General features: G+C 36.3%; 1 protein-coding gene across 1 annotated transcript in view; it reads left to right on the forward strand.

Moving 5' to 3' along the window:
- Positions 1–22,035, forward strand: part of LOC114653397 (piezo-type mechanosensitive ion channel component 2) — a 558,353-nt gene that overhangs the window by 429,918 nt on the left and 106,400 nt on the right. Inside the window, exons 11-16 of the mRNA XM_051928878.1 lie at positions 3,094–3,232; positions 13,651–13,835; positions 14,200–14,436; positions 15,847–15,967; positions 16,427–16,614; positions 20,167–20,315. Coding sequence (XP_051784838.1) covers positions 3,094–3,232; positions 13,651–13,835; positions 14,200–14,436; positions 15,847–15,967; positions 16,427–16,614; positions 20,167–20,315 — 1,019 coding nt within the window. The remainder of the gene's footprint in view (positions 1–3,093; positions 3,233–13,650; positions 13,836–14,199; positions 14,437–15,846; positions 15,968–16,426; positions 16,615–20,166; positions 20,316–22,035) is intronic.

Genomic DNA, 22,035 nt, shown 5'->3' on the forward strand with positions numbered 1-22,035 from the left:
AATAAAGCAACAAATTTGAACTGTAAAGTATTGCAGTTGAAACAGTGGATTCCACTTTATTTTATATAGTGCTGGTAATATAATGTGTCACTATAAGGCACCTTCAACAATGAACAATATATTGCAATAAAATATAAAGTATATAAAATGGTCTGTTCAGTAAATACTAGTAAAAAATGGAACACCAATAGAAGGTTTGATGTATACCTGTCAGATTTTAATATAAAGCATTATCAAAGGATCCTTTCAAATCAAAAATGGTTACAATACAAAAATACAACACATAGAGGGATGGCAGTAATGATAAACTCAAAGTTAATGTGCAGGATTAGCAGATGCATTTAGAGGATATCCTTCAATGCAGTAATATAAAGTAGTAATGTAGTTTAACATTCTGATACCCTCATAATTGAACTCCACCCAAAACATTACATTTTTCATTCATTGGCAACACAACTTTAAGGCATAGCTCTTTACATCAGTTTTTCATGATTGGATCACAGATAGGTTAAATGATGCAGTGGGTCTGTGGTTAGAAATGAAAAAACATTGTTAGAGTCCAGTTTGGTATATACTATTTCACATTTCAGGGTCATAGCAGTTGGTGCCTCTCCTAGCAGCATCAGCTGCAGGACAGAAACCAGCCCTGGATGGGATGCCAGTCTAACACAGGGCACACTGAAACCCATGAAAAAGCCTACACAGATAAGAGGAGAATGTGAAAGTTCCACACTGAATGCATTTAGAAGAAGGACACTGGGTCTCAGAGGAAGCAGTTTCTTTAATTGACTTTACTTGTTGCCACCCATTCAAAGTAAGTTAAAATACAGTATAAATAAAATAGACTGTTAATACTTTTAAATGAAGGGTATAAATTTAAAAAGAGATAGGTAACACTTGATTCTATAGGACAGAATGTCAAACTCAAGGCCCACAGGCCAGATCCAGCCCTTGAATTTTTTTAAATTCATAAGTAGTCAAAACTTGTTATATACCACTCACAGTGATTGTTGTTTTTTTCATGTGTGTTTTATATATAGTTTGTACCCATATAAAATTTTCACTTAAACCTAGTATTAAAATATGTCTTCAGTATCCACTTGCATGTATCTGTACAACACAGCACACTACAATTACTAACGTAGTTAGAATGGAAACTGGGTGCTTATAATGATGTTAGCTACAAATTTTTTACTTGTGTTGGGGCTGCTGCTCTTGTTTGACTATGCGTTAATGTCAGTTTTCAATCACTAGAAGTGCTTCTCTACGAAGCATTTCCTATAATTCCACAGCATTTATTAACTTGGTGAATATAGTATATTGTGATCAGACTATCAATTAATTCCTTGAACACTTTAAAAAAACAAAATGTATGTACTGTAAATAATATATTAAAAACACCAAAACACACAGTAAGTGAAATACAATCCCAGCATATCAGCATTGTACTTATCTCAATAAGTAATTATAGAATCTTGAAAGAATTCATAAAGCAAGCTATACAGTACTCAAAAAATTTTATATCCTATGAATCATTTAGTGAACTCATTACAGAATGTATCATGTTTAGTTGTTAAACATGTTAAAGTATTTCAATTTATTTTAATTATACCATCATACTGTCATAACAAACTAAAAGGAAACACATATCCTCATTACCATAACTGTATAAGAGAGGTATAGGTCAAGTAAGGCCTAATGTGAATTCTCATATAAATTAAAATAATGGAAGGGGTTAAAAAAAAGATCCAGCAAACTGTTTTCTGATAACATGAATGAATTTATACCAAATTATAAAAAAAAAGTGGAACCATTTCTTAGAGAGAGAATTCAGTTTGATCCAGTTCAAGATGAAGGTGGAGTGGTGGCTCTGCGGCTAGGGATCTGTACTGGCAATCGGAAGGTTGCTGGTTCAAATCCCGTAAATGCCAATAGGAACTCTGCTCTGTTGGGCCTTTGAGCAATGTCCTTAACCTGCAATTGCTAAGAGTTGTGAGAAAAGTGCTATATAAATGCAAAGAATTATTATTATAAACTATTATGTTGCTTTCCCAGTGATTTATGATAGGTGAATTAACATTCCTCCAATTAAGCAAAATGAGTCCTTGTGCAAGCAGTATAGTATAGAATACCACAATAGATAATCTTATCCCATCTAGTATTACTCCAGATATTGATGGTAAGGATTTGGGAGTGACTTTAGGTCCAAATGATATGCAAATAATGCAAAAAATTTAAGTCAGAATGGTTTGGTTATAGAGCACTCACAAATCATATGACCTAGCAAGATGGGGACCAGTTGACAATGTTCACAATTTGGATGTTATCCTGATGATTTTCAGTGCTTTTAAATGCATAGATACAGGTGTGCCCAATGTGTAATATTTAGCTGAAATTAGGTATGCCTTTCACAAACTGAAAAAGAATGTATAATTTATTCTAAATAAATGAGTTCCATTTGTGATCTAAAATTCCAAAAGAAATCTGATTTTCCCATCTTTCCCTGTCTAGGAGTAAATTTCTTAGAAGATGCTGATAAAACTTAGAAGTAACTATCCACATCTTCATTAGTCCTAGCCAGGACTGCTTCTGGAATAGTGACTGGTGAAGTTAAGAAAAATATGATAAATCCTATATTTATGAGAGAGTAGTCCAAAAGAAGCATAAACATCTGTATTAAAGATGTCTAAAAAGTTGGATGTCTAGTGAAATCCATAAACTAAACACTGACTATGTGAAAGATGCCAGGAATATGCCATTTTCATACATGGGTGCAGCTAATAAAGTGTTGTTAAATAAAGTGTTGTTAATAAAGTGATGGTAACTAGAGTTACCTGCAGTAGAAAATGAGGCATAGTGAGAAGATTTGAAGCAGGATTTCATTACTGAGGCTATCCAAGAAGCATTTGTTTTTGTCTCCTTCTAATATCTCAATTTTTATGTTATATTTTAAGTCAAATTCTTGGAAGATTAATAACACTCTAACTAAAATGTCATTCTATTCATTATTTTAAAACCATTTTATTGTCTGTTTTATTATGGATATCTTAGATGCTCTTTGTGTAAAATGTTTTTTGTCATATTATACAACAGGTCCTGCTGGTCACAGTAAATGGTACTCCTGTTGACTATCATGGTATCCTGCCGACTTTACCCATTGAAAATGGTCCAACAAAACTGGAAATGTATTCCACTCCACAATATAAGGTTGACAGAATGGATATTACATCGGGTGAGTGTAGTCTTATTGTCTATATGTAAAATAATAATCAATGTAAATATGATCTAACTGCTATAGTACATGTTTTCTGAAAATATGCATATGAAAATTAAAATAATAAAATCCTATCCTAACTAATATATTAAATATTGCAGAATAAAACAAGTTAGACGTGTGTATTAATGACACTATAAAAAAATTATTGGGCATTCATCTAATTACTGCACTATAAATAAAGGCGGTGTATTGAGAAGATGACAGCTGCATTGGTGCTATACTTTAACAGTCTAAGAAGACTTCTAAAATTAGAGTATGATGGAGTTACAATGTATGTCCACAACCACTTTTCACGTGACTTAACAGTATTTAATTTAGCGTATTTCTACAGTATATACTATCAATGATACTTTACTGTACATCGTCAAAGTTCAGATTATTAACATTTCAGTACATGTGTGCAGTGGTAGTATGAGCTTTGTATTGTTAGTTTTCCTTCATTTTATTTATAAATTTTCTTTTTCTTATCAACGCCTACTTTTGCATGGAACAGAGATTTAAAATATGACACAGACATCTATACACTGCAAATATTTTTTACAGGTTACTCCTGTAGAAAAAAGAATGGAGTAATTTTTCTTAATGGTCATGTCTAATTTTCTTATAAGTTTTATTTAAGTTGTTAAACTAAAATGGCTTTTTTGCAGAAAATAAATACATTAAAACCAAAATTACTCAGTGTCCATTTGAAACCTTATGTAAAAATATTTTAACAAACTTCAGCCTTCTTACTTTAAGCCAGGGGTCCTCAATCACAATCCTGGAGGGCTGCTGTGGCTGCAGGTTTTCCTTCCAACTAGTTTCCTAATTAGAAAACAGTTCTTTGCTAATAATGAAACTTGGTAGTGTGATGGACGACCGGCTATGGACTCCGGTCGCCACCCCCAGACCGCTAGGAGTAGCCCTCCGGACAGCATGATGGTGCCCCGACTTCCAGCAGGGCCTCATGGACTCTGTAGTTTATACACACAGCCCTGCTGGATACCTTGGGGGCCACCGGGAGTCGCTGTAGGGGGGCTAGTGGGCTCTTGCGTGCCCTATAACCCGGGAGTGCGTCACGGTCACGTGACCGGAGGAAGCAACGTGCTCCCGGGATGAAGAAGAGGACTGTTTGCCCTGACCCGGAAGGAAAACGGACTTGTGGGTTTGGCCAGGAACCACTTCCGGGTCAGGGGCTATAAAAGGATTGTGGGAAGCCCAGAACACTGAGCTGAGCTGGGAGGTAGGGTGGCAAAGTGTCTGGGCGAGGAGGATTGGTTTGTTTAGAGAGAGAATAATTGTTATATGAGTGTGGAGTGGAGGGTGCTTGGTGCACTGTGTGACAACAAAATAAAAAGTTGTTGTACTTTTATCTCGTGTCTCGAGTGGTACCTGAGGGTTCAAGAGGTGGACAAAAGCCTTAACTGCTACAGTAGTTAACTATTTGGCTTATTACTGCTTTCATTCATCCAAGAGAAATTTTAATTTCACTGTAGAGTTTCCTTCTCTGAGAACATTACACTTGTTTTTTCTGGAAGAGAACAGATTTAGAACTTAACGCTCCTCCCAATTCCCCTCTCATTTATTTCTAAACAGTTTTTAAGACAGCTACTTCATGGTGCATACGGTATACACAGGTTTAAAAGGAAGTATGTTAGCTAGAGATCTGCTGGTTTATTGGTTATCTTCATTTCATTATTAACTCATTTCTATTTAAGAAAACAGGCAACAATTACAACTTAAATGTAGCTGCTACGCTAACTAATATTAATCCCAAAAAACATATTGCTTTAGTAGTAAATAAATGGGGTCTAATTAAGAAAGTGGTTGAAGTGAAATCCTTCAGCCACTGCAGACCTCCAGGACTATAACTGAGGACCTCGGATCTACAAAGTAACTAAAATTTGTCTTTGATGAATGAAAGCTCTAACAAGACATTTTGTAAAATACCAAGTTTCATTATTGGCAAGGACTGAGTTCTAGTTAGAAAACTGTCTACAATGAAAACTTGTACCCACTGCGGCCCTCATGGACAATGATATAAGGACCCGTGCTTCAAATCATATGAACTTGTCAACATTGTAACTTACATATTTCATAGATATAATTTTACTGTTACAAATATCTAAACAAACTTGTGTTTTTTGCCACTCCCCTTGATTGTGTAAGGTTCATATTCTTCTTATGATTTGTCTATCCACTGTTCTTCTATTTAGTGCAGTTGAAAATTGACAAATGACTTTTGAATTGAATCAGAGTGTGTATTTATATGCAAACGAATAAATAGGTATTCAAAAAAAAATGCTTTAAAACATTCTTACTTGTGGCAAATATTTATATTAACAATCATGATTAGCGCATGAGTAGAGTTGTTATCACAGGTGACCAGCCTGATTGGGTATAAAGGCAGATACTAATTTGTTTAATATACCAGGTCAGGACTAAAATCTTACAACCAGAATGAAATGTTAGACAGTTTGTAACTGTACACTGTTTGCATGACTCAAAGCACATGAAATGTCCATACATTTTATGTGAAAGATGGTACTGTGAACATAATTCTTAAAAGTCATTAAATTATTTCAGATATTTTTTTGCATTGTTTTTTGGAGTGATTCACCAAAGTACATGTTTCTGCTATCTGAAAGACATAGTTTTTTCTCATATTACTGGAGCCGCAGAAAAATAATAATGAATTAAACTAGGACCACTGCCAAAATAATTTTTCTCATAATTTGATGCAAGAAAAAAAGATTCAGGACTAAAAATGGCATTGTATTCAAAAACTAAATGGAAAAAACTCCAGTGTTATTTCATATATCTATGATAGAGTAATACAATATTCCTTAACATTCAGATTATTTCTTTATTTGAAATTGGAAATTTATGACCTTACTAACTGAAATACTCAGCATTTCCCGGGAGGAAAATAAAGTGTTTTTTTGTAATCGTTTGAGAAAAATATAATAAGAAAAAAACCCACAAATTTAAAAATAAAAATAAATTAACAAACAATGAAGATTCACTAATATGCTTGTCTTGCGGTCTTGTATGTATGTTATCATCCAGTTGATGCTCAGAACTGGCCAACTCTATTTAATTTCAAAATCAACAGGGGGGCGGTGGTGCTCAAACATGAAGAATGCTGGCAGTCACCTCCAGTTCACCCTCTGGTAGTCATTCCAAGTGTCAACTGGATGATAACATGCATACAAGACCGTAAGATCACCCCCACCCTACCCAGAAGGGGGTGGGTTAGGGTTGATTTCACCCTACAGTATTTTAGTCGACCAATGAGAAACATGTGTGCCAAGTTTCATGAAAATCGCTCCAGCCGTTTGGAAGTGATACTGGAACATACATACATACACACACACATACATTGACTTTTTTGTATATATAGATGAAACAAATTCTATTTAGACTGCCAATAAAAAGATATTCCATGTCCATGTTATGTGACGTAATAGTGAAATAAAAGTTAGAAACCATATATTCTTTTTAGCACTTCAAAATTAATTAGTAATGGTTAGCCATAACTGTCATACTGGGTATGATGTTAAGCTACATCTGGCCCTGCAAGCAGTCCTCCAACCTGCAGGGATAAAAATTTGGGGGTTGGTGGCAGGATTGACACTCCACCCATTGTAAAAACTTCACGCAGGTCCTAAACAGCAGACAGGACTCCTTTCTGCTCTCCGCGGGAGTAGCTCTGCTGCAGCCACCCACAGAAAGGCTGCTCACACTATGAAGAGGATAGGGGAAAGCCTTTGGGAGTTTCATCGCTGGAAGAGCTGGAACCACTAGAGAACCAACTGAGTCAGGCCTGTTGGGGATTGGAACTGGTATGGTTTTGAGATGTTGCCTGTTGCACAGCAGCACTCAGGTCCTAATCTGAAGTAGCCCATCCAGAAAGGTGCATGGAACATCTTATCTCTCCAGCATAATGACTATCTTCCTCTGCTGTCAGTGGAGCTTCATAAACTCCACATTTCAGTTTCGGCACTCTCTGAGGTACGCAGACCAGGGACTGGCCAGATCTCTCTGTAGGTGAGTATACTTTTTATTGGTCTGGTCACTCTGATGGCTATCATACTCAGGGAGTAGCTGTTATTGTGGCAGATTGGATCCTTCTGATGGTGTCCGATATCACTCCTTTCAATGAGCTTATTATGAGACTCACATTAAGACACTATCCGGGTGCCTTATCTGTTGTCTTAGTGTATGTTTCAACCGCGGTAAGTGATGCCTCAATGAGGGAAAATTTTATTTGCAACTTCGCTCGGTGGTTGATGGGTGCCAACAAGGTGACACTTCAGGTGCCTTGCTGACACTTCAGTATGCAAGTAATGGTACAGAGAATGCAGTCAGACTTCTTTTTTTGGGCACATACACCGTCAGCATAGCACTGCCAGATCTAAACCCTAGCATGGAGAGTTGCTTGCGTACTGAAGTGTCTATAGCTGCAGGTGGAAGCTGCCATCGCACTTTTTGTAACTGATCTTTTCCTAAATAAGGAGTGGCATTGCACATGTACTTTGTCAGCATGCCCGTGTCAATCAAACACAGGAAGTTCTGCAGTCTACTTGTGACTTTACGCAGTAGGAAGATAAGTAGATAAATATAGGTAAACAGCATTCGATGTGGCATTTATATAAGTAACATATAAATGTTTTTCATATAAAGACTATCAAGAAACATAATCACAAACGGAACTTTGCATGATACCTTGGCGAGCTCAGTATGCCCTGCTCTTTCGTTGAAGGACATGTGTGTGTCAGATTGACTGGCAGGATGACGCCCGACATCTTGCCTCATCCAAAGGATGCCATCTTTTGCCTTTATGCCTGGTGCAGCTGCATTGTTCTTATGTGTGAGTGGATGTTTCTTGCAGGGAGGGCTTCTGTTCTCTTTCTCTGATGTAGAACCCACATCCTCATCTGAGTTCACCTCTGCTATAGCATGTCTTTATTTGAAAACAGCAGTATCAGATCGGGGGGAGCGTGGACGTGACCGAGAGAATAAAACTGAAAAAAAAACACAAACCTTTACAAGTACCATAAACTTACACCAGCTGTTAGAGACTCAATTCAAATGCTTGTTTTTATTCTATAATAATAACAATTAGAGCAGCTCGCTATTCAAAACAGGAAATGTAGAAAGCGCCCGAGATTGAACCTGTGACCTCTTGATTATGAGTCAGCAGTTCTTACTGCTGCACCACCCAAGCGGTCATATCAGTGTTGTATCTTAACTTGATTTCTTATTCTTCAGTTATATTCTTGAATAAAAGCACACTTGTTTTGTTATACTTGTACCTTTTATGAAAGTGTTTATTTAATATTTGAACTTCAGTCTTCACAGATTATATACTTTATGTCAAAATTTTATCATTAGTACTATAACATGAAAAAAGTTTCTGTTTTTGGTATGTGCTCAACATTTCCTGTCATCTTATATTTACCCAGATTATTATACAAACAGAACACACATGAAATGTATGTGTTCCAAATAACTATATTATTTACCCTATACAATTCCAGGCACATCACACCCAGATAAACAGATTTGAGCTGGGAGAATTTTTTGCTTGAGTTGAGCTACGGCGGTGGGAGGATGGGATAGCAGGCTGTTTGCTGCTTGTGCTGATCGACACATTTGCAAAACGCTACTTGAAGAGGTGTGAAGGAATTTAAAGCAGCCCGGGATTACAATTTTTTTCGTAGGCTTCAGGGATTTTAGGGTTATATATGGAAAAATACACTATGCTACTCTTCAATTCCACCCGGGGGGGTAAACGTTAAAATTATACAGTTATTGTCTGTCTGTATACCTGCATTGTTATCACTCTTTAATTTAATATTGTTCTTTATCAGTATGCTGCTGCTGGAGTATGTGAATTTCCCCTTGGGATTAATAAAGTATCTATCTATCTATCTATCTATCTATCTATCTATCTATCTATCTATCTATCTATCTATCTATCTATCTATCTATCTATCTATCTATCTATCTATCTATCTATCTATCTATCTATCTATCTATCTGAATACAAGTTTCTTTTGTATTTATTAATTTTTGGAGGTTATGATGCACAAAGATCTTTTGTTCTTTACTTTCATTTTGATTTTGGACTTGTTATAGAAGTTTTTCATCGTGTTTTCCATTTTGGGTACTTATTTCAAGAAAGCGCCTGCTCATTGCAAGGGGTGTTAGCCCTGTCAAACCAAATATAGTACACCCCCAAAATTCGTGGAGGTTACATTCCTAGAGCACCCGCGAATTGTGAAAAACCGCAAATTTTGGATGTGGTTAAAAAAAATTTCTGTTTTTATAGTTTAAACCCTAAATATGCCCCCAAAACACTTTAATTTAATTTCAAACTCAGCTTAATACATTACTTAAAAATAAAGAATGTAAAGGTAAACCCGTCTACTGTACAGTACTGTACTGCTGTGTCTCCCGCAGTGCTAGAATGTAAAATACTGATGTTACCGCTATATGTACTATAATTCATGCAAGCGCGTTTTCATTGCCAGAAGCCTTAGAAGGTGCAGGGCGTTTCGACGGCATCTTGGGGCTTTAACCCTTAAACTGCCACATACTTGGGGGTTAATGCATCCCTGAACCCCAAATACTTTTTTGCTGCACTTTAAGTAAACTTCACAATTCACAAAGAAAAAGTGAAATTTTAATGGAACACATTTTTTTTCATGCAACGAGCATCACAATTACTGCAACACTGATCATTTTACACACTGCTAATGAACTGTAAAAACTATTTAAAAAACTACTGGAACAATATGTACAAGGTGCAACTGACGCCATGGATGAAATTAAGTAAATCATCGAGCCAACTGCGCTTGAACTGGCAGCACACAAGCATACAGAGGTAAACGCTGATGCTGGCAGGCTAGTCTAGTGCAACGGCTCAATCCCAGAGACAGTGAGGCTGCAGGGTGTCACGCTTGGTTCACAGAATTGCACAGAAACACAGGAGATTGTAGAGACAGGAACTTTATTCAAACACTTCAAGCAAACATGTATCTTTCACAAGTAAAACGAGCTCAGTATGCAGTTTGTTCTCGATTAAAGAATAGACAAACATCATAGGGGAGCACAACAAGAGCGGGACTCCCAACAAGAACAGAGGATGTCTTGGGGAGGAGAGAGAAACAAAGCAATCCACCAAAAAGGACAGGTACTGGTCAGGCTTTTAAGCTTGCGTAGCGTCGAGAAGCATATCATGCGACAGAGCAGCCACAAGTAAGCCCAGGAAGCAATGTGAAAGTAGTCTATCAATGTTTTTTAAGAGGGTTTTTTTGAGGAGCATCTGTGTCTTCTAGGGGTGCGTTCAGCCCCCCTGCTTACAAGGGGCTGGCAGTGGTCATGAGCTGGCTGCTCAATGAATGTACGGCACTGCCTGATCAACTCCTGCGTGCTCGCAAATGGCACTGGGAAACGACTATAGCTGGTTGTGTCGGTTTAAGGGTTAAGTGGAACAAAATGGAAAACACAAGAACACTCAGCTGGAGATGCATCACAGTCAATCAGCAGCAAGGAGAAATGAATAATGCTATAGCAGTCCAGTGCCGCTAAGATTCACACCGTCGAGAAGACGGTGATTTATTTATTTTTATGGGGGAGATTCCAGGGACGCACCCAGCCTTGGCCTGACCCGCACGCACTCACAAACAGAGACAAAAACAAAGCAAACCAGTAATCAAACAGCAAATAAAGAATGTAATGAAAACAAATTAAATAAATGAAAACAACGATACCACCCCTGTTCCCCTTACAGTGATTACACATTAAATACAACAAAACACCAACAAAATACATACAGTAAATCATGAAAAACATTCATGAAAAACGGCAACGGACGAAATGTAATGATGAAAATAGATAGTCCAGAGATCCGCACGTTGAATGGGAATGTAAAGATAGTCCTACCGCTAGTTCCTGAAATGGTGAAGACGGATGGATGGGTTCAGGAGCGCTTCTTTCTTTTCAGGATGGCCATGAATCCACTTACAGTCCTCATGTACACAGGCAGACGGCAGACAATCCAGACACCAAACACGAAACTTTCCAGGACAAAACGAATAAGTACAGGTAACCCAACCGAAGGCAGACAGAGAGACAGGAACTTGAAACGCAAATTACAAAACTTTTTTTTTTGCTTTTGGTCACCGGCCCCCTTTTTAAAAGCCACACTCACATCCTTTGATCCCAACAGCCCCAGCACCCTCAGCAGACAACCAATCAGAGCCACTGCAGGGACTGCTGGGGGTTGCAGTTTCAAATTCCATCCCAAGCGGCATTTCCTCTACAGTTGCTTCCTGTTCTCTCTACAGTACAGTATTGCCACGAAAAAAGCCATAAAAATTGCGGAGGATATTTGCGGTTTCCACTAACAATTATTAGTTAGGTTCTAAGGAAAAATCCGTGAATGACTGAAGCCGCGAACTCTGAAGTTTGCAGGGGTCTACTGTAATGTCATATTTGTGACAATATTTAAGCTGGGGTCCTGTATTTGTATTTGTCTAAGTTTGCAGATCCTTTTTACAAAAGCCTACAGTGTACAATTATTAGAATAAACACTTGTACTGACTTCTACCTTATTATTTGAAACTGTGATTTTTGGTTTACATTTTGGGCTTTGAAACACAGTTGATTAGATTTTCTGGTTGTGAACCCTGTTTGTGTCCTGGCTTAGGTTTCAAGTTCTTGTCCTTTTCAGTCGCCCTAGTGCTTGCCACATTTTTCATCCCGTGACTGTATTTAGAAAAGGCAAATCTAAATAAATAAATAGCAAAACATTCTCACACATAACCCATCCAATTCAGGGTCATCATGGCTGTTGTCTATCCCGGACATATTGGGCAAAAGGCAGAACTAAGTCTTGGATAGGGTGCAAGGGTAAATGTAATTGTTACCATTTTTGTACTGTGGTACACCATCCCTAGCCACTCCTTTTGTCTTCCTCTGGCTCCAGTTCCTCATATCAGTATTTGATGGTATGGTACTTTAAGACTAATGTGTTGGGCTCCTTGCAAGAGCATTGTGCTTAGTGTCTCTGCAAAAAGCTTTATATGGTATTTTTTTTTTTTTTGATTTTCATCTTTTTTGTCTTTTTCTGGTTTGACACGTTACCACACATTTTAGATATGTTTCAGCATGCTTGACTGCATTTTATTTTAACTGTCTTTCAGTGCACTTCCTTTGGATGAATGGCTTTTAATAAAACATAATTTATTATCTGCTTGTCATGGCTCTTAATTTATGAGTTCATACATTGCAAGAAATTAAATCTAAGCAAGTGAAAAGTTTTTATATCATGACATTATATCTTGTTTTCCATCCATCCATCCATCCATTTTCCAACCCGCTGAATCCAAACAGGGTCACGGGGGTCTGCTGGAGCCAATCCCAGCCAACACAGGGCACAAGGCAGGGAACCAATCCCGGGCAGGGTGCCAACCCACCGCAGGACACACACAAACACACCCACACACCAAGCACACACTAGGGCCAATTTAGAATCACCAATCCACCTAACCTGCATGTCTTTGGGAGGAAACCGGAGCGCCCGGAGGAAACCCACGCAGACACGGGGAGAACATGCAAACTCCACGCAGGGAGGACCCAGGAATCGAACCCAGGTCCCCAGGTCTCCCAACTGCGAGGCAGCAGCACTACCCACTGCGCCACCGTGCCGCCCTATCTTGTTTTCCTTATTGTAAAAATTGTACTTTTCAAAAAAATTGTATTTACAATTTTTTAACTTACTTTACGAAATCTTGTTAAGTAAATTTTGCTCACCCCATTGGCAGATATTTTTGCTAAATTAATTTTTTTTTTTTCATTTTTGCATTTTTTACAATGTACAGATTTGCCTAAAACAGCTGGTTTTGTGGGAGTGTGCTATGCACATGATCAGCAGCTTTACTTACGACAGTCACTTTCTGCAACATAGCCGACAATTTAAAATTTTTTTAAAATTTGACACATTTTGCAAGTATTGGATATTAAATCAGATATATTTGTATAATGACAGAATGACATGTGTCTCTTAATTTCACTCAGTCTTAGTAATCCATGAGTATGTGAATGTTAACAACACTAGTAGTAAGAAGGATAGTGCTTCCTATGTTTTAAATCTAGACCCTCTGGACAATAAGTATAGTTCTTCTTTTAGCCTAGTGACCTTTGATATTGAAGAATGTATTATAACAAATAAGGCTAGTTTGTTTTCTTACAAGTTTTGTAATTATTTTTAGTCTTGCAAGTGCTTAAGATAAGTACTTTTGAAATATTCATGTAATAAAATGCTTAGTTCATCAAGTGGTTAATATTTAGCAAAACTCAATTTACATTTTCTTGTGCCACAGAAAAAAAATTAAACGGAGACTGTGAAGACAATGAGGCATATGATGAACAGGAAGAAGAAGAGGAAGAAGAGGAGGAGGAAACTGATCCAGCAGTAGTAACAGAAAATCCCAAAATTCATGTTTTAGTCACTGTATTTAGGTTTATTATGAAGCAGAGCTACATCTGTGCTTTAATTGCTATGATGGTAAGCAATAGAACATTTTGTGGATCTCCATGTTTGTATTGTGGTCCTCTGTTTTGTATTCCATTAACTTTTTTCCTTTCTTGTAAATGAAACTAATATAGATAGATAGATAGATAGATAGATAGATAGATAGATAGATAGATAGATAGATAGATAGATAGATAGATAGATAGATAGATAGATAGATAGATAGATAGATAGATAGATAGATAGATAGATAGATAGATAGATAGATAGATAGATAGATACTTTGCATCATATGTTTTTCAAAGAGGATAGGTGATCTGTATATACACATTTCAGATCACTTTGGGTATTTTGAAATCTTGGTTCTTATGCATTATGTGCTCTTTTTTTCTGACAGGCATGGAGTATAACCTATCACAGCTGGCTTACATTTGTTATGCTAATTTGGTCCTGCACACTTTGGATGGTCAGAGATAGACGAAAATACGCTATGCTCACATCTCCATTCATGGTCTTTTATGGAAATCTTCTGTTGGTTCTCCAGTATATATGGAGCATAGACCTGCCAGAACTGCATGAAGTACCTGGAATTCTGGTCAGGAAAGGTGTGCCTTTTCAGGAACTGGGATCAAAGGTAACCATTAGAGCTCATACATGTACAAATATCACTGTGTTTTTGTGTTCCCAAAAGTTCATAGGTTTGCTAAATAGAAAAAAACGACATATACTTCTGAGAAGCCAGATATATTAAATTATATAATATTGAAAATAGAATAATAAATTAAAACATAAAAACAGCATTGTGTCACAGTGGGAACATTTCTTAGTGAGACAATGAGAACAACTATGAAGGTAACAGACTAATCCAACCGACAAGCTTGCCAATCTTATTCTCCTAGACTTTCCAAAATAACAATCAAGCCCTACACTCTACTACACTTCTTGGTAATTTATTCCATGCATATATGACTGTTTGGAGTAAAGTAATAGCTAGGATCCACTATACTAATTTGATTACTGTACTTATGGTCCAGTTGAATTAGGCATCAGAATTCACTGCAAAGTTTGCTTGTTCTCACCTTATTGACACAGTTCAGCGATACACTGTAAAAGTAACTGGCAAAAGTTAAATTAACTTAGTCTGTGTGTGTTTCTCCAGGTGTTGTGGCAGAAGGAAGTGCTTAAGAGTTGTCACTGAACCTAAAAAGGACCAAGGAAACCCAAGAAATACTAAAAGGCTGGCTTTGTTAAACATAATAAAGCTTGTAAACAACAATTAAAATAAGGAGTAAATAAAATAAACCAAATAACCAATTCCCAGTGGGTCTTCTTAAACAGATTCTTCCTTGATTTACAGATGGTTTGCCTAGTCCAAGCATGAGCACTCTTTACAACAACTTTTTTTGCACCTTTGGCATCTCCCCAATTTCAAGCTTGACTGCACTAAAATCATAAATGGTTTTAAAAACTAACAAGGTCAGAATTTATCTGGGGCCACCCTCCTAAAAGTCCATCTTGTGGCTTCAGGTGTCCCTGCAGTCCTGCACCACAATTCATCCTTAAAGGACCAGGCAGCCCCTCAGAGGACTGTCCAATATGGTGTCAGCTAGTGGACTAGGAGAATCCTATAATTAATGTCCCCCATTGTCCTTTCATTATGTGTATGTCCCCAAAAAATCTATTTGTGGGACTCCTTCCATTATTAATCAAGGGCATCTGACAACACATTTCCTATCCTGAACAGTCTGAAATAGACAGGAGTCCACATCCTGGCCAGGCTTGACCGTAAAATGTCCTGAAATTAAATAGTATTACTTTCTGAGATATTTTGTGTGCTCATTACTGCAATTAACAAATGAAAAAAAAATTGAAATGCAGAAATAAAAAAAATTTGTTATAAATTATATAATATAGTAGCACTTTATTTTAAAAAAAAATTTTAATAGAAGTTAATCAAATGCAAAGTCACTATATTACTGAGCACAAAAATGTAGATATGAATGAAACAAGTATAACAATGTTTGATGCAATGTCTTCATTATAGGTCTTATATGCCTTGACTTTTTGGCTGCTACTGCGACAATATCTTATGGAAAGAAAAGAAAGACAAGAAGCTGAGGAAGAAGCAGAGTTATCAGGAATCAAAGTTGATAAGGAAGTAAAAGGTACACGTTTTCTACACATAATACAGTACATGTATATAGTAACAAGTGGTAACTTTTATGGCTGTGTAATAAATCTATGCTTCCATAAAGACAGGTATAATAACAACTGTTCAGGAAAAAGTTCATATCAGATTTTGATGTCAGCCATGTGCAAGACATATGAGAGAGTCTCTCTAATTTGGTGAAAATAATATTTATTCTTTTTGCATTATCCTGTAAATGGAAAAACAATAATAGCAACTTCATACTATGACTAGAAGATCTCTGAATAGAAAAGGTAAACATTTAATAAATAAATAAGTCTTGCTACTTGCAGTTATGTTTGTGATATGCAACCTTCAATGAAAAAAAAATGTTCAATAAATGTATACTTAATTTCATTAATCACTGTCAATTTATTTTCATGTTCAGTACCTCTCAGATGTGTTCTGATATTTTTTGACTATGTATGTTTTGTAGAAGAGAAAGAAGAAAAACATGGAAATGAAGTGATGGAAGTGTTAGGAAATATGGTCATGGGAATGCTTGTCAAGTACTGGATCTATCTTTGTGGAGGAATGTTCTTCTTCGTCAGCTTTGAAGGAAAAATTGTCATGTATAAAATAATTTATATGATGCTCTTCCTCTTCTGCGTGGCTTTGTACCAGGTAAAATTTAATATGTAGCAGTATCTTGTAATTCCTAATAAATTCCAGCACTGTCAGATTCTGAATTTTCTGACAGTTATTTTTGTAATTTGCTTTGCCTATAACTGAAGCATAGATTTCATCTTGATAGAAAATGCAGAATTTTAACCAGTAACAATTTCTTTCTAATTTACATTGTTGAAATTGTAGCATAGATTTCAGTTTGTCAGAAAATACTGAATTCTACCCACTAAAAATTTTGTTCTGTTTACATTGCTTTTAAGCATAGCATTGATTTCAGGTTGTCAGAAAATACATTTTACTAACTAAAAATAACTATGTACTTTTTTTTCAAATACATATTTTATTTTTTAAGAAATCCTTGAGATAGAATCAAACTTCAGATTAATTATTATCTGTACATTTATATGAAACAATTTGGAGAAAACTTCTGAATAATAAGGGCTGATTTCTCAATAACAAATGGTGTAAGTTTCACTAATACTCATCTCACTGGCTTTTTTGATCTTTTGTCCGTTTCTTGATGGTTTGTGAAAAAACCAATGAGAGGAGAGCACCTCATGCCAGTGAAATAAAGCCATGCCTGAAAAAATATCTCTCTACGAGATGTGAACAACTTACAGGTTTGAGGAAAGTAGCTATTTAACAAAGGGACATAAAGCAAAGTAAATTATTCAATACAATGATAAGGGCATTCAAAATGTTCAAAATTGAAAAACAGAAAATACTGTTATACATATGAAGTATGCTAAAAATATATGAGAAAATTAAAACACAACATCTAAAAGCAAATGGCATGAAAAATATAAGACTATAGAGGTTCATGGAGAAATATTTTGGACAAAATTAAAGAAAGAAAGAAAGAAAGAAAGAAAGAAAGAAAGAAAGAAAGAAAGAAAGAAAGAAAGAAAGAAAGAAAGAAAGAAAGAATGCATTGTGTAATGTGACAGTTAATAAACAATAAGTTATATGTGAGCATAAATCATTAAATGTTTCATGAAATACATTTTTGTTGTTTATTTATTTATGTATTTATATAAATATATCTTCATTTATTTATTTCAGTGACACCATATGCAACATAAAATATGTTTTGAAATAAACTGTCATTTCAACTCTCATGAGAGAGTGGGCTTTAGGGAGTCATGTTTTCTTTATTGGAGAATTGTCTGTGAAGCACATATTCAAAGTTGTGACTGTGTGGAATGCACATCCATGCCAGATATGAGTGATAGAAAAAGATGCCTAGAATTACTGCAAAATGTGACTAATTTAATTGAAGAAGCCCTAAATATATCTTCAGAGGTCTGCACCTGAAGTATCTGCTGTAAATGTGGAACTTAATAACCAAAGATTTATGTCTACTGTACCATAGATAACCAATCAAAACATAATATTTGATATAGCCCTGTCAAATGTAATGGGTGAAAATAACAGTTTTCATTTAAAAGTGTTCAGGAAAATGTATTTAGTGTTGTGTGTGGTGTCACTGAAATACATAAATGAAGCATTAATTAAATACATAAATAATGTAAATAAGCAACAAAAAACATGTTTCATGACACATTTCATTATTTATGCTCACGTATCTTTATTATTAAACTAGACAAAGAGCCCGTTTCGACAACGTAAGATGAAACGGGCACGAGTTTGTGTCAGCAGTGTATGAAGAACAAATGATATGTAACGAAGAAGTTGTTTTGTAATGATTGTAGTCCGCTTTACTCATTACTGTACAGGCTTGTACTGTTAGTTGATGAATTTTCCAGGCATATAGTATAATATTGAATGATGAATGTTCCAGTACAATATGGAATAGTAATAAGTATAAGCACCACAAACCTGATATAGGTGTATTGAATGAATGCGTAATTGAATCAGAATGCGTAATTAGGCCTCGAGCTGTAGTCGAAATCGCCTTTCAGGACTCTAGAGCTTTAATCGAAGTTGCCTTTCTCTTTGAATTTTTGCGGCCGTACATCCGCCGCCTGCCGCGATCTTGGGGTTGGATGTTGGTCTCGTAAGGTTTTTCGGGCAGCTGCGCAGAAGGCGACTGCGCATTCAGCTTCGGACGTGCGCAGAAGGCGACTGCGCATTCGGCTTCGGACGGACGTGAGTGAGTGAGTGAGGAGGCAGGCGAATTATGTATTAAGATAGTCACATATCTCAATGCATTTACTTATTTACATCTTTATTTATTTATTTGTTTGTTTGTTTGTTTATTCATTTAATTTTGTGTGAAATGTTCCTCCATAAGACACTGCAGGATTAAACTGTTTTCACTTGAAAAACATTATTAAAAACTTCTAAATAAATTATGGTTTGGGAAAACGAAAGTGTCACAAATGCAACTGCTCAGGAAATTTGCAATATCCATTTTCTTTTTACATAGGTATAAATGTCCAAAAATAACCAACTAATGAGTGGTAAAGTTCCTGAAGTATTGTCAAAGAAATGGCGATAGTGGGTAAAAATGACTACAACTGATAGAGGCAAACTGATGGCAGCACATCAGGCAAAAAAATGGTGGTCTACTGCAATGCATGTTTTGAGATAATTGTGTAGGGCACCACCTGACAGATGGAAAGCCCTGAAGCAACCTTTTTACAAACCAATACTTCCCTCGATGACTTTTGTATCTGTCTTCTACCAAGTAAAATGGGCGTATCGCTGGTGTTAACAAGCAGAGAGATAGGTGATACATGCATTCACCCACTGCAAAATTCACCTTCTTCTGCCAGACACAGAATTGCTGTTCGTCCATATTGTCACTTCTTGTTTAGTTCCTGGCCCTTGATCACAGTGTTTCTTATAATGAGCTTCCTATCACAAGTGATTTGCTCATTTATGGAAGGACATCATTTTCTACAAGCATAGTTTTATGAATATTTGATGGGAGATTTAATCAAATATACACTCTCAGCAATATCTATCCTATTTGAAAACCCACACAAGCAACTGTCAGGTCCAGAATAACTACACAGCACTATAGTACTGTTGTAAGGTGTTGGAGGTTGAAGGTTTTTACAGGCACAGAAATGTTCTCCTTCATTGTCTTTATCCTCCCATGTCCCTCAGCCAGTCACAATAATGAAAGCACCATGTCTAAACCATATTGATATATTAAACTTACAAATTTGCAATAATTGCATACATTATTTAAATTAACAGTTTACATGTAAAATGTAATCACACACTATGGTGTAATGGTTACCAGGTAAATACACATTCCTGGTGCTTCTCCCAAAACATTCTGGAAAAAACCATCAGCAAGACATTTTAGAGCAACCATGACTTGCACTTCTGTGGTCAGGGGACACTCTGTCTTGTTTGCCTTTTAAAGGAAGGCTGTAATGTAAATGTCATGCTTTTCTAAACAATGTGTTTTACTATTTCCCCATTACTTACTATGAAATATTGTATGTATTTTCAGTAGTTTTTCATCTTTCATTCACTTCTGTAGTATGTCTTTGACTATTTTGGACTTTGCCTTTTATATGTATAGATATATATATATATATATATAGTATATATATATTTTTTTTTGGTCAGGTACATTATGACTGGTGGAGAAGAATTTTAAAATATTTTTGGATGTCTGTTGTTGTTTACACCATGCTGGTATTAATCCTCGTCTACACATATCAGTTTGATTCTTCCAGAAGAGTGTGGATGAATATGACAGGAATGGATGAGGACAAGTAAGTGAGTTTCTGTTTTAAAGACACTTTGGGAATTTAGTTTTTAAGCACTTTGCTCTGTTTTGCTTATTGCAGATTTTTTTGAAATAGAGAGGTCACATTTAAAAGAAATTTTTGCCTTCTGTTGTTCTCATTTTACTTTCAGAAAAGTTTTTTAAAAAGTATGCCTATGATCTTTGAAAATGTGATTTTACTGATGGATTTCTTAAGGATGTGGGTAACTTTACAACTTTACAAAATTGGGTGAGGTGGAGTATTGGTGTTCAGTGTTTCATGCAAATGGAAGCTTCGGACAACTAGTCACAGAATAAACAAAAGTGATATTGTGTGTAATTGATCAGAGTCATACTAGATGACAGTGCCATCCACAATTTTTGGGACAAAGACAAAGTACACTCCTCTGATTAACAGTTTAAAATTACAAATCAAACAAGTCAGACATGATTAAAGTGCATGTTGCAGACTTCAATTTAAGGGTATTTGCGTACATTTCAGTCGCACCATGTAGTAATGACAACACTTTTTTACATGGTCCAGCAATTTCAGGGCACCATAATGATGGGACTATTGGCCTCACAGATGATTGTGATTTATTCATGAGTGTTTCGATGCTTCATTAGTGTAGGTATAAGATACCTAGACTTTCTTCTATCCTTTGAAGTCTGTAGTTACCATTGTTCAACATGAGGACAAGAGCTATGCCAATGAAAATCAAAGAAGCCATTATGAGGCTGAAAAATAAACTATTAGAAACATTGGTAAATCATTAGGATTACCTAAATTAGCTGTCTGGAATATCATTAACAAGTTAGAACACGCTGGTGAGCTCAGCAATTACAAAGAAGCTTGTAGGACAAGGAAGACCTTCACTGCTGATGACAGTAGAATCCCCACAATGGAAAAAAATTGCATGCCCAATAGATCAAAAACAGACTTCTGGAGGCAGATGTACATGTGTCAGATACTGCTATCCACAGAAGACTTCATGAACAGAAAAACCAAGGCACCACTGCAAGATGCAGACAACTAGTGAGCCACACAAATAGGATGGTCAGATTAGTTTGAGAAAAAAACTTGAAAGAGACTGCAGAATTCTGGGAAAACTTTTTGTGGACAGACAAGACAAAAATTAACCTGTATGAGAGTGGTGGCAAGTGCAAAGTGTGGAGATGAAAAGGAACTGCCCAAAATTCAAAGCATACCACCTCATCTGTTAAACATGGTGGTGAGAAATGCTATGGCTTGGACATGTATGGCTGCTACAGGTTCTGGCATACTCTCTTCATTGGCAATTTAACAGCTGATGGCAGTGGTACATAGAGGTGCATAGAAACATCTTATCTGTTCAAGTTCCAGTAAAATACCTTCAAACCCATTGGACGGTGCTTCACCCTACAACAAGATAATGATCCCAAACATACTGGTAACGCAACACACAAGCTAAAAAATGGAAAATTTTTGAATGGCCAAGCCAGCCACCCAATTAAAATCCATCTGAGCATGTGTTCCACGTGCTGAAAAGAAAACTTAAGATGCTCAGCACCTGGTGATGTCTATGAATCACAGACTTCAAGCAGTCATTGCATGCAAGTGATATGCAACAAAGTACTTAAAATGACTGCTCTAATATACCTACCATCGCTATGTCCCATACATTATTGTGCCCTGAAAAGGGGAGACCATTTAGAAAAAGTGTTGTCATTTCTACATGGTGTGACCA

Source organism: Erpetoichthys calabaricus, chromosome 6 (assembly GCF_900747795.2).
Source record: "Erpetoichthys calabaricus chromosome 6, fErpCal1.3, whole genome shotgun sequence".
In the NCBI taxonomy this organism is placed as follows: Eukaryota; Metazoa; Chordata; class Cladistia; order Polypteriformes; family Polypteridae; genus Erpetoichthys; species Erpetoichthys calabaricus.